At 57.9% G+C, this 12,552-nt stretch overlaps 2 protein-coding genes across 3 annotated transcripts; one reads left to right on the top strand and one right to left on the bottom strand.

The window, feature by feature from the left end:
- Nucleotides 1–808: 808 nt before the first annotated feature.
- Nucleotides 809–5,770, bottom strand: CHPF (chondroitin polymerizing factor). 2 transcript variants are annotated; one of them, XM_010360324.2, is made up of 4 exons: nucleotides 5,102–5,770; nucleotides 3,481–4,054; nucleotides 2,812–2,991; nucleotides 809–2,502 (listed from the first exon to the last, which is right to left on the bottom strand). In XM_010360324.2, the coding sequence occupies exons 1-4, from the start codon at nucleotides 5,413–5,415 to the stop codon at nucleotides 1,243–1,245; spliced, it is 2,328 nt and encodes a 775-aa protein (XP_010358626.1). In that variant the 5' UTR covers nucleotides 5,416–5,770; the 3' UTR covers nucleotides 809–1,242. The 2 variants fall into 2 exon arrangements, with proteins under 2 accessions (XP_010358626.1, XP_030772809.1); XM_030916949.1 differs by lacking the exon at nucleotides 2,812–2,991.
- A 129-nt stretch (nucleotides 5,771–5,899) lies between these two features.
- On the top strand, nucleotides 5,900–12,483 carry TMEM198 (transmembrane protein 198). Its single transcript, XM_010360321.2, has 5 exons — nucleotides 5,900–6,254; nucleotides 6,567–6,771; nucleotides 9,405–9,980; nucleotides 11,051–11,253; nucleotides 11,606–12,483. Exons 2-5 carry the CDS (start codon nucleotides 6,606–6,608, stop codon nucleotides 11,741–11,743), a joined length of 1,083 nt encoding a protein of 360 aa, XP_010358623.1. The 5' UTR covers nucleotides 5,900–6,254; nucleotides 6,567–6,605; the 3' UTR covers nucleotides 11,744–12,483.
- The last annotated feature ends 69 nt before the right edge of the window (nucleotides 12,484–12,552 follow it).

Below are 12,552 nucleotides of genomic sequence, written 5' to 3'. Positions count from 1 at the left end.
GCGGTGCTCATTGGGAGGGCCAGGACTCAGTTCCTGCTCTTGTCCTCCCCTGCCCTGATGTCAGCTGCTTTGCACAAAGGTCCTTCTTGTCCACACCCCTTACCCCCAGGCTGGTGCCCTGGGAGGGCTGGAAACCAGGCCATGTGCCCTCATGGAGAGGAAGGGAAGGAAGGAGAGAGGGAGGGGAGGATAGAGCTCATCCCAGCCAGGGAGGGGGAGCCCTCTGTACATTTGTATATATTTAGGGAAAGCCGGGTGGGGGGGATACAGATGTAGAAGGTGGGTAGGGCTACAGGGGTGGGTGATTTAGGGACAGCCAGGGTCCCAGCCCTAATGTCAGCAGGAAAGGGAGAGCCCCAGGACTCAGGAGTGCTGGGCTGGTCCTACTTCCTGCCCCTCTCCAGGCCCAGCTCCCCTCTTGGCAGGGGGAGAGGACGGCCCAGCAGGCCTGGCCCAGTTCCCAGTTCCCCCTGCACCAGCCCCACCCCTAGAGTCCCTTCTATAGGGAGGGGGCAGGAGACCTTCCAGACTTGGGCTGAGGTTAGAGGGTGGGAAGGGAGCCTTCTCAGGCCTCTCTCCCTGCATTCTGATTTTATAAAGTGCTGATGAGATTGGGAATAAAGAGGCATAAAGAATTCTCTGTGTGTATGTGTGACCAGGCACGCACTGGGGGCTGGGGTGAGGCTGGGCACATGCATGACTTGGTCCCAGGTGAAAGGAAAGGCAGGCCCCAGCAGGGGCAGGGGAGCCTGTGTGCTTAGCGAGTCCTCCCTCCCCCACGCCCGTCTACCCTTTCAAAACCTCTGAATCACGAGTCCACACTTGGCCAGTTTATTAAAGGCAGGGAGCTTCAGCAGGGTCCAAAAGGGAGAAGTTGGGAGATGCCCCTCCTCAGCTCCCTGCTTCCCTAACAACTCTTCTACAGCCCAGCCCCCAGGGCCCAGAGGCAGGGCTGGCGTCAGGCAGACTGTACTGCATAAATATGTGGAGGCCACAGCCCGAATCAGCAGCGTCAGGGGGCAAGGAAACTGGGTTTGGGGCGAGAAGGGGATGGCTCTGGGGGCACCTCCCCCAGTGCTTGTCCAGAGCCCAGGGACCCACAAAGCCAGAGAGGGGACCAGCGGGCCAGCTTGGGGTCTGGCTATGGCCAGCCCTGCCCAGCGAGGCTGGCAGGTGGCTCTGATTTTGGGGGAGGAGTGGGGTGGGGTGTGGCCATGCTATGGCCCACGGGGACAGGTGGGGTCAGGTGCTGTTGCCCTGCTCCTGCTCAAAGAGTAGCATGGCCAGCTGGGTTCGGGATCCGAGGCCCTCAAGCACACTCTGGCGGCAGCGGTGGTACAGGTCCTCACTGAGCCTCGCGCTGCATGTCTGGGCCCGGTAGCGCTGCAGCAGCGCCGGCTCCACTGCCCGCAGCACATGCAGACTGGAGAAGTGGAGGAACAGCTCGTATACGTCCAGGCTCTCCAGCAGCTCCTCTTCTTGTTCTGAGGCTGCCGCCAGGCGACCACGGGCTGCCACGTAGTCGGAGTTGTAGAAGCAGGCCTCGCTGGCTGCCTGGCGATCAAAGCGGCCAGTGTCACGGCCCAGCTCTGGGGGCCCAGGGCCTTGTGGTGGGGCCACAGCTGGGTGGAAGGCTTGGAAGTGCATGGGAAAGAAGGCCTGCCAGCCGGAGATGGCATGCATGCGGCAGCGGTTCAGGAAGTCAGGCGTGAGCACCGTGTCTGGCCCGGCCAGCAGGAACAGTGTGTCCAGCGGGTGCTTCTTGGAGAGTAGATCCATGAGGCGCAGTGGTGAGGGTGCGGCTGTCTGAACACTGAGCCATGGCACCCGGGCGCCGGGAAAACGTCGCTCCAGCTCTGCCACGTGGGCCTTGACAGATGCGAAGACATCTGCGTGGGCTGCGCGCTGGGCCTGGCGTGGCTCATACAGTAGCAGCAGGGTCAGGGCTGCCGCAGCATCACCAGGCTCCAGTGCTGCAGTGGCAAAGGCCTCCAGGAAGCCAGGGGCCAGGTCACGCTCAGCCGCAGCTAGAGGCAGGAGCACAGTGAGACGTGAGGCCTCAGTGACATAGGGCACAGGCAAGATCTCCACGCGGCTCAGCGGCCGGAGCAGCTGTACTCGGCGAGTGAGGGGCCGGCGGCCTCCCTGGGGGGTCAGTGCCTCCAGCTGCAAGTCCAGTGTGTATTCCATACCCCGGGCCGGATCAAAGCGTCGGTAGCCATTCACCAGTTGCTGCTTCTGGAGCCGCAAGGCCGGGTGGTAGCGGCGGTTGAGCTCCTCCAGAGCTGTCCCCAGAACATCAGCCACATCAGCCCGATCAGCCCCACGCAGTGGGCAGCGGGGTGAGCCATCGGCACAGGAGAAAGCGTGCTGCTCCGTGAAATAGTCCCAGCGCAGCACCTCAAAGCGGGAGGCCGGGCGGGATGGTGCTGGAATGCCCACAGGCCAGGCAGCTGCCCGGTCACCATCAACGGCCAGACGGCTGGTATTCTGGATCTCCCACTGGATCAGAGAAACAGGCCATGAGTAAGGGGCAGACCAGAGGAGCAGCACACAACTGGGGGACTGGGTAGGCAGCAGGTGCCACTCAGGATGGGTCCCTAGTTCCCTGTCCCCCAGGGTCCATACCTATCATTTTCCCAGCATAGACAGCCTAAGAGCCTGGAGGCTCATCAGAGAATGTAGAGACAGGCAGGGGCTGGGAAGTAGTTTTGTTCTGCGATTCTAGTGCTAACTTTTCATTTCTCTGGGATCTCTGTGACCTCTCAGATCCTGTGCCCCTCACTCCGCCATCCCAGACCTAGACCATACCTGTAACTCCTGGATCTCCTGGTATGTGCGTTCTAGTTCAGCTCGGGCGAAAGCCTTGTGCAGCTGGTACATGTGCACAGGGTCATGCACAGGGTGGGCTGTCAGGGCACTTCGGAAACGAAGGTCCCCCTCCTGCACTGGCTCCCCAGGGCTCAGCTCCAGATGGCTATAGTGCACCCCCTGGGGAGAGGAAGGGAGGGGATCTGTTATGAGCTGGCATTGTCTTCCATTGTCTCATAGTGAGTGTCTCATCTCCTCAGTCTATGACCTGTTGTGGACTTGGAGTCTGAGGGTTTAAGTCTACCTTGACCAGTTGTTAGTCTGTGTGACCTTCAGCATGCCTCTGCTAGCTCATCTGCGAAATGGGCATGTGTCCTGTCTCAGAGCTGTCCAAGGGCTAAAACAATAACTAACATCAAATGCCTATTATGTACAAGGCTCCCTTATTTTCTCTAATCCTTGTAACAACTCCGAGCAATAATTATTTCTATTGGCACAGAGGAAGCTACTGAAGCCCAGGATATTTAGTAATTTACCCGGGGTCACAGGGATAGAAAATAAATGCCCGAATTGGCATGGAAAACCAGGCCTGTAGCTCCACCACCCCTTTGCCTCTCAGAGGGATTTGAACATGACAGGAGGTATCAGCGGGATAGCTCATCATCCCACCTCATGGTCACCAGTGCAGCCCACCCCGGTGGCGTCGAGAATGCAGCGACCCAGCCACTCGTCAGGGCGCGCACTGACGATGTCGTTGCGGCAGCCTTCCAGGTGGGGGCGCAGCTGCTGCAGCAGCATGCGCGAGAGCAGCACCCCAAAGCCTCCGTGGCAGTAGCGGCCGGGGGTGGGCTCTCCGCCGATGAAGTCCTGGGGCCGGCCCAGGTACAGGTGGGCGGCGGAGGCCAGGCTGAGGTGGCCAGTTAGGCGGGCCAGGCCGTGCGCCTCGGTGTAGGTGGTGTCAGGCACCAGGAAGAACCAGTCAAAGTCGTCGCCGTGCTGCTCCAGCAGGTGGCGCAGCGCCAGGTGCAGGTGCCCGATGGGTCGCTCCTCGCCCAGCGTCACCACCGCCATGCCAGGTGGGGCCCGACGGCCCCGTGCGCCCGTCAGGAACACCACACGCTCCAGCCGGTGCCCCAGCGTGCGGTTTACGGCCACGCCCAGGGTGGGCAGCGTGGCCTGAGAGGTCAGCACCGCCACCAGCAGCCTCTGCCTGATGCCCAGCTCCGTGCTGATGTAGCGGGTCCTAGGGGAGGAGATGGCACAAGGTTATCAAAAAGACAACGGGGCGGGGGGTGGAGCGGGGTGGAGGGGGTGTCAGCACAAACTCCAGCAGGTCACGTCTTCTCTGCATCTGTGTTCTCACCTATGAAGAGGATAAGAATAAACCCTCTCTCCCAGGGGTCATGAGGATTTAAACGAAATGGTCTTACCCAGGTAGTTCTTTGCATTTGGGAGATGGCAATACCCACCCAGATAGGATAGAGATATTGTGGGTCTGACTCCAGGGTTCGCTACTTAGTAGTTACGTCCTTAAGCATGTTATTTAACCTGAGCCATCTGTAAAATGGGACTGATTATATCTGTTTAATTATATCTGATTATATCTGTCTGTCCAGCCAAATGCTGGACATACCATGTATTTACTCATTTCTATATGTCATTTTGCCACAAATGCCTCACATAAATGATATAAAGGAACATTTGGCATAGGGGTGTACTGTTTTTGCGGGGAGGGGCAAACTGGACTCAGGGGCTCCAGGAACTTACCTTTGTTAAAGCAGAAGGTAAATTGCAGAACCAGCATTTGAACCCAATGTTACTTAGAAATTATTTTAACTCATCAGCAGACACATTAATGGGATGGGCGCTCCCTCCCCCAGCTCACCCTGAGGTGGCCCTTGTAACCCACTCAGGAACAAGAGATCCAGGTAAATCCTAGTTCTCGCCTTTCTCTTTCCCTGCTTCTATACACCCAACCCTATATACAAGTCATTTCTCTAACCCCAGTAGACCAGCCAGGGAGCTAGTAGGATCTTTGGGGAGCCATCGGGTCGAGCCGGTTTAGGACACAGGCCAGCAAGTTCAGCCCAGGCCGGGATAGGGCCCAGAGAAAGCCTCGGACTGGCCCCACGGCTCTCGGGGAAGGCAGGGCCATCGGAAGTTATCGGGGCCCAAAGACTTCCTGGCTCGCCAGCCCCTTCCTTCCGGAGCCCGACCCGGGCCCGGGCTGCTTCCCCGCGCGCGTCCCAGCCGCTGCCCAGTGGGTGGAGCGGGCGCAGCCGATCACTACCTGACGGCCTTTTTGGCGGCCTGGCCGGGCTGTGCGGGATGGTAGGGCAAGACGCGCGGCTCCCAATTCTCCCCGGCGCCTGCGCCGGTCCCGGGCTTCTCGCGCTCCGCTCCAGGCTGCACTGAGTTGGGCCGTCGCGCCGCGTTGGTGTTGCCGCGCGGCGGCAGCTCAGAGTCTCCAGGTTGGGGCGGGCCTGGGCCGCACGGCTCCTCCACCCAGGTGACGCTGAGCAGGCTCAGGGTGAAGCCCAGGGAGATGCCCACGGCCACGGGCCCTGCGGGCCGCAGCACCGACAGCAGCAGCGATGCTCGCATGGCGCCCGGACCGCGGGTCCCGGGCCCTGGCGAAGCCCCAGAGCAGCCAGAGGAGGCTCCGAGGGGGCGGGACCGGGGAGGGGGCGGATCCGGAGGGGTCGGGCCCCGCGGGCTGGCCCGCTCCCTCCCCGCAGAGCAGAGCCAGCGACCCGAGTCGTATCCCCGGGGCCGCGCCTCGATTCCCCTCCAGCAGCTGCCCTGGGCTGCGCAGGGTTCTTGAGCTCGGCCTCGGAGCCTCAGCCGCGGCCGCAGCTGTCCGACGTGTCACTGCAAGGGCCCCGCCCCCGGGGTGGGGTCTCGAGCTCCCGCTACCGGAGAGGGAGGAGAAGGGGGAGGTTAAAGGGGAAGGACCCCCGGAAGTGCCCCCTCCTCGGTGCGGGAGAGGGAGACGCCGGGGGCGGAGTCCCCTGCCTCCCGCGGCGTGGTTGGTGCGTCCCGGGTGACGTCAGAAGCAGCCCGCCCCTGCCTGGATGGTGCGCCCTGAGTGACGTCAGGAGCAGAGGCCGGAGCTGTCCATCAGCACCAAAGGCCGCGGGCGGGCTCAGGGCATGGGGCCGCGGTTCTGGGGCGGCCCGAGCCCCGGCTCCTGCTCCTTCCCCTTCCCCAGGCCCAGCCCGAGTTCCTGGACGCCGCGGGACTGGAGTGCTAGCCGGTGTTGGAGGTGGAGCGGCGCCGCCACCGCGCCGAGACCAGTCTCTGCGGCCCAGCAGCCCCCTTCCTCGCACGACGGACTTTCCCTGGACCCCAGTCAATTGGAGCCTGTGGTGCCCCGCAACCCCGGCCCCTCGGGCCTCTACACAGTCTCTTTCACTCAGAAGCTCAGGTCGCCTCCAGCCCAGGTAAATCTTGGACAATCCCATATTGAGCCGCCCACAGACGAATCTCTTGGCTGCCTTCTTCTCACTGGCAGCACACTCCCCTCATCCCCCCTGACTCCCGTCCCTCTTTTAACTTCATCCCAGTCTCCTCTAGCGAGGCACTTTTGTTTCCCTTTGTCTTTGCTCTCCACTCCAGAGATGCTTCCAGAGCTGCACAAATGTGGATACCACTCCTTTGTCCACTGTCCTTGCTGTGTTCTCCCAACCCCTCTCCCACCCCCATCCTGGTGGGGACCCAGGACTCCTCTGTGACCCCAACTTTCCCTCTGTCAGGTTAACTTGGGAGGGTGACTCCCTTCTAGTCCCAGCATTATGCCGGGGACTGTGGCAACACTGCGGTTCCAGCTGCTGCCTCCTGAGCCAGATGATGCCTTCTGGGGTGCCCCTTGTGAACAGCCCCTGGAGCGCAGGTACCAGGCACTGCCGGCCCTCGTCTGCATCATGTGCTGTTTGTTTGGAGTCGTCTACTGCTTCTTCGGTGAGATCCCCATCTCATCCCTCACCTGGGCTCCCCAGTGTTTTCCCGAGTTCTTTTTCTGCGCCCCCCAAGTCTTCTCTGAATCCCTCTACCATCGTGAATAATTCTTCCTTTTCTTTCATCCCACACATTTATAGATTGTCTAGACTCTAGATTATAGGAAACACAGGTTTTTGGATTAGGCACACCTGTGTTTGAATTTACTTAGCTTTGCAGTTACTAATTGTGATGTCTTGGGCACATTAATCTGTCTGAGCCTCAGTTTTCTCATCTGAACAATGATCACATTTGTCTCATGTAGTGTTATAAGAATTAATAAGCATTCAATAAATAGTAGCTATTGTGGTGAGGATGTGTTTGGGTCACTGTGCTAGGTAGGCACTGAAAACACTTAGCAGGGTCATTATACATGGTCTCTTACCATAGGGCATATCATCTGACAGGGAGGAGACTCCCTGGAGCATTTGCACCTGGGATACATATTAGAGTGGGCTGATGGTGGTCACACACATCCTTCCAGCCTATAAGGCAGGCTCCAGTAATCAGAGCTTCTGTGAATACTTGTACAGGATGGGTACTAAATAAGGGAACTCAGCTGAGTGGGCAAGTGGGGGCTAAAGTCCAGCTTATGCTCTACCTGACAAAATCTGGGCCTTGGCACAAAGCTGCTTTGCCTAGAGAAAGGCACACCTTTTTCTAATATGCATAAAGGTGCCATATGGGCTAGTGGCCCACTGTAATGGGAGTAAGTGACCAGTGGCTCTGCAGCAAGAGTTACAGAACTTCAGAGAGGAGAGTGAGCTGTATGGGCTGGGGGCCCAAAGAAAGCCTCCGGGAGGAGAATTATAGGTGAGTGGGACCTGTCAGGGGCAAATGAAGCTTGGGGGCTGGGGTTCCAGGTTGGGCAGAGGTAGTGCAAGACTTGTGTTCTGCAGCCTCCTCCTACAATGGGTGGGTAGACAGGGTTGGGAGCCAGATGGTCCCTCCCATTCCTCCCCCAAACTCTGGGCTGAACAACTGAAGAGTAGGCAGGAGGAAGTGCCCCCCGCAAGGGTTCAGGACACATTCTGGGCCTCTGAGGATTCTGTATCACCTCACCCCCTCCATATCTGTACCCACTCCCTCTGCATGTTGCTCGATGCAGCCTCATATTCCCTCTCCTGGGCTTCCTGACATCCTACCCCTCTTGGATACCCCTACTCCCAGACTCATGGACTCTGAGCCCTTGTCCACACCCTACTCCTCTCTCTGCTCACAGAGCCTCCTGGACTCTCATACTTCCCCCTACTCCTGGAAGTGACTCTCCTCTGTTTTCTCTTTGGCTCTCCCTGACTCCTTGACCCCCACCTCTGATTTCCATCTTTCCAACTCTTCAGAATCTCCACTTCCCTCACCCTTTCAGGTATCTCTAATGGGCCTAATGGCCCTATAACCTCCTTATTTCTGAAACTCCACAAACACTATTTCCTTCTCTTTGATTCTGTGTGACCTCATGTAAGCCTTAGTGACCTCCACCTCCCCTCACCTCCAGTTATGTCATTACCTTCCATCCCTCTGACCCCCTCTATTACTCCTAGCTTTGATCCCTGGTTACTCCTCTCTTAATTCCTATAACCTCATCATTTGATCACCCCTCCCCATATTGTGATCCCAGTAATTCCTTGTTTTGGTCTCAGTGTTCCTCTCTCTTGGAAATCATTTTATACTCTCAATGATTCTATTTCTGTCAATCTCCCTAACCTACAAATACCTCATTTTCCAGGACAACTCCCCAATAACCCTGCTCTTCTGTCCTCTTTGTAACCTTTCAGTGGTGCCATATCTCTGAAGTCCTGTGACCCGCAAAAACTCGTCTTTCTGAACCTGTGTGACCCTCACCTCTCAACTTTTTTTTTTTTTTTTTTTTTTTTTTTTTTTTTTTTTTGAGACAGAGTCTCGCTCTGTCACCCAGGCTGGAGTGCAATGGTGCGATCTTGGCTCACTGCAACCTCTGCCTCCTGGGTTCAAGTGATTCTCCTCCCTCAGCCTCCTGAGTAGCTGGGATTACAGGTGCACGCCACCATGCCTGGCTAGTTTTTTGTATTTTTAATAGAGACAGGGTTTTACCATGTTGATCAGGCTGGTCTTGAACTCCTGACCTTGTGATCCACCCGCCTCAGCCTCCCAAAATGCTGCCACCACGCCTGGCCCTCGAGTTTATTATGATTTCCAAATACCTCCTCTCTGTGAGCAATCCCTTCTCAAAGACCCCATTGAGTCTTTTGCTGATCCTCTTGGGACCCCAATGACTTATCTCTCTGACTCCTATGATCCCAATGACAGCAATGCACAAATTCACCCTTGACTCGAAAGATTCATCCTAACTCTTGTGATCCTCAAATATATCAACCCTCATGATCTCAATGGTTATGTTTGCTTTCCCATTGACCGCCAACAGCCCTATCTCTCTAACCTCCCCTGACCTCAATGGCCCCATCACTGATGCCCTCATGACCCCAGTGACCCTCAATTCTCTGATCTTAGTGTGTTTGTCTCTGGTTCCCCTGGGATCCCATGTCCTTGACCCCTCGGACCTGCTCCCTCCAGCCTGGTGCCCTCATCTTGGCCCCTCACTAGCCCCTGTTCCCCTCCAGGTTACCGCTGCTTCAAGGCAGTGCTCTTCCTCACTGGGTTGCTGTTTGGCTCGGTGGTCATCTTCCTCCTGTGCTACCGAGAGCGGGTGCTAGAGACACAGTTGAGTGCTGGGGCAAGCGCGGGCATCGCGCTGGGCATCGGGCTGCTCTGCGGGCTGGTGGCCATGCTCGTGCGCAGCGTGGGCCTCTTCCTGGTGGGGCTGCTGCTCGGCCTGCTGCTCGCAGCTGCTGCCCTGCTGGGCTCCGCACCCTACTACCAGCCAGGCTCCGTGTGGGGTCCACTGGGGCTGCTGCTGGGGGGCGGCCTGCTCTGTGCCCTGCTCACTCTGCGCTGGCCCCGCCCACTCACCACCCTGGCCACCGCCGTGACTGGTGCTGCGCTCATCGCCACTGCCGCTGACTACTTCGCCGAGCTGCTACTGCTGGGGCGCTACGTGGTGGAGCGACTCCGGGCCGCTCCTGTGCCCCCCCTCTGCTGGCGAAGCTGGGCCCTGCTGGCACTTTGGCCCCTGCTCAGCCTCATGGGCATTCTGGTGCAGTGGCGGGTGACAGCTGAGGGGGACTCCCACACGGAAGGTAAGGGGGCACAGGCCAAGGTGGACATGAGAGGAGTGGGTGGCCAGGGATGGCTGGGGGGCTGAGTGACTGGGGAGTAGGGGACAGCAGCAGAAGGCCTCGATGGCTGTAGAGAGCTGACTTGCTCAGGGTCTGGGACGATAGGACCCAGGTGCCATCATTCATTCCACAACAACATATGGAGTGTTGGCTCTGCACCAACACCATTCCAGGCACCAGGGATACAGCAGAGATAACACAGACAAGGTTCCTGTCCTTACGGGTGTACATTCAGGGCAGGCAGGAGACAGGTAACAGAGATGCAAACAAACAAGATGATTCCAGTTGTGTAGAGTGATATGACAGAAACATGCAGGGTAATGTGAAAGAGTGACCTATGGAAGCTATTAGAGTTAGGGTGGTCAGGGAAGGCTACTTGAAGGAGGTGATATGTAAGCAGGCACTTGAAAGCTAAGAGGCCAGCCATGCAAAGAGCCAGAGAAGAAGGAACAGCAAGGGTGAGGGCCCTGAGAAGGAATGAGCTCAGCTTGTTTGAGGAAGTGGGGCAGGAGTATGGGAGGTGAGGTGTGGGAGCCAGGGTGATTGCGTGGACCCTCTGGGTCGTAAGAAGCACTCCACATTTTATTGGAAGGGCAATGAGACACCACTGGAGAGTTTAAAGTAGGGGAGGATAGAATCTAATTTAGTTTTTGGGATGCTCATTCTGCTGCTGAGTGTAGAAAGCATTAGAGGGAGCAAATGTAGGGGAAACCAGTGAAGAAGCAGCTGTGATTGTCCAGTGGAAAGATGATGGTGGCTGGCCTAGGTGATTGGGAGAGGGATGACAGCCTGGAACGGGGTACCTGGAAGCCTAGGAATCTTCCATAAAGACCTATGGAAGAAAACAACAACAGCAGGAAGTCCCCTCTGAGAGGCAGGACACCAGGAAAGGAAGTGACAGGGTGGGAGTAAGGGGTTATGGACAAGAGGAATATGGAAGCCTAGAGCCCCAGGTGGGAAGAGAGAGGGAGGGCTCAGGGGAAATAAGGCGCACAGTCCTCTGACCTCCTTCTCTACCTATCCCACCACAGTGGTCATCAGCCGGCAGCGCCGACGCGTGCAACTGATGCGGATTCGGCAGCAAGAAGATCGCAAAGAGAAAAGGCGGAAAAAGAGACCTCCTCGGGCTCCCCCCAGAGGTCCCCGGGCTCCTCCCAGACCTGGGCCCCCAGACCCTGCTTATCGGCGCAGGCCAGTGCCCATCAAACGCTTCAATGGAGACGTCCTCTCCCCGGTGAGCTCCCTGAGCCCATCCAGCCAGAATGAGAAGGAAGAGTGGAAACTCTGTCCAAACAGGACTGGGCTTTCCCCATGGACTGGTTGCTATCTAGAAGGCCTGTTTGTCCATGCATCGGAGGCCATGCACCAGGGGCTTGGCGGGTCCAGCTGATGGGGGGATTGGGGGAAAGGTGCCCTCAGTATGGGTTTTAAGTGGGATATGGTTATGTGGTGGTGTCTCAGGGCTGTGGACTCTGGATCTATGGCAGTCTATAGGGGTGTCAGGCGTGTAGGAATTCAGGAAGAGGTGGCTTTTAGGACAGGATTCTGCGGTGGGACTCTCAACACCTATGTTTGCTCCCCCACAGAGCTATATCCAGAGCTTCCGAGACCGGCAGACCGGGAGCTCCCTGAGCTCCTTCATGGCCTCACCCACAGATGCGGACTACGAGTATGGGTCCCGGGGGCCTCTGACAGCCTGCTCAGGCCCCCCGGTGCGGGTATAGCCATATCTGCCTGTCTAGACTCTGCAGTCACCAGCTCTGCCAGCTTGGGGAGGCCTGCTAGGCTGCCACTCAGCCCCCTGGCTTTGGCTGTCCCTCTCCCCAGCCTGGAGAGGGCTGGCCTGGTCACTAGAAGGGAGGATTGTCTCAGGCGAGTCTTGGCCTGAGAGGAAAGCCTCCTCCCAAGCTCCCAAGAGGCTCCTGAGGAACTCGGGGTGTGAACCCCATTGGGGTGTGCTCAGGGTTGTGAGTGTGTTGCCCGTGTGTCTGTGTGTATGTGTGCAGGGGTGGGCGGGCTTGGAGGGGACGCTGGGACCCTTGCCTTAGATTTCTGACTGGTAGGGTTTCTCCAGGCTCAACTCCACCTCCTCACCCCCTGCCGGGGTCCCATGGTCCACCTCCTGCATGTCTCTGCGGAGGGGCTATCTTCCTTCCCATCGCCCTGCCTCCCAGCCAGACTCATCTAAGGGTTCTTGTCCTTGTCTATGGGGCAAACTGTAGCACCCCTCACCCTGGACCCCTGGCCTCTGCAAAGCCACCAGCCTGAGGGCAGTGGCAGGAGATGGGGGTGGGGGGTACTGCTCTGGGCTGGGTTGGGAAGGGAGTTGGGGAGGGGCTGAAATGCACGGTGCATGTCTGGTGTCTGTCATGCCAACCTGGACACCTCATGCTTCTGTCTCCCCCACCTCACTCTGTTTTACATCTTTTATAAATGTGCCAAACTGCATGGCCTCTGCCAGGAATGGTGGTCTTTGGTGGCTGGCACTTTCATGGGCCAGGTACAAGCACTACAGCCCTCGGTCCCCAGTGTC

Source organism: Rhinopithecus roxellana, chromosome 14 (assembly GCF_007565055.1).
Source record: "Rhinopithecus roxellana isolate Shanxi Qingling chromosome 14, ASM756505v1, whole genome shotgun sequence".
Classification (NCBI taxonomy): Eukaryota; Metazoa; Chordata; class Mammalia; order Primates; family Cercopithecidae; genus Rhinopithecus; species Rhinopithecus roxellana.
The sequence above is the reverse complement of the archived record's forward strand: the minus strand, read 5'-3'. Positions and strand labels throughout refer to the sequence as shown.

Excerpts from the sequence above, each read along its gene's own strand:
- TMEM198 (XM_010360321.2), top strand. The coding sequence starts at position 6,606 with ATGCCGGGGACTGTGGCAACACTGCGGTTCCAGCTGCTGCCTCCTGAG. Across the intron at positions 6,772-9,404 it reads AGTCGTCTACTGCTTCTTCG|GTTACCGCTGCTTCAAGGCA; the intron begins GTGAGATCCCCA and ends GTTCCCCTCCAG. Across the intron at positions 11,254-11,605 it reads ATGGAGACGTCCTCTCCCCG|AGCTATATCCAGAGCTTCCG; the intron begins GTGAGCTCCCTG and ends GCTCCCCCACAG.
- CHPF (XM_010360324.2), bottom strand. The coding sequence starts at position 5,415 with ATGCGAGCATCGCTGCTGCTGTCGGTGCTGCGGCCCGCAGGGCCCGTG. Across the intron at positions 4,055-5,101 it reads GCCGCCAAAAAGGCCGTCAG|GACCCGCTACATCAGCACGG; the intron begins GTAGTGATCGGC and ends CTCCTCCCCTAG. Across the intron at positions 2,503-2,811 it reads AGGAGATCCAGGAGTTACAG|TGGGAGATCCAGAATACCAG; the intron begins GTATGGTCTAGG and ends TCTCTGATCCAG.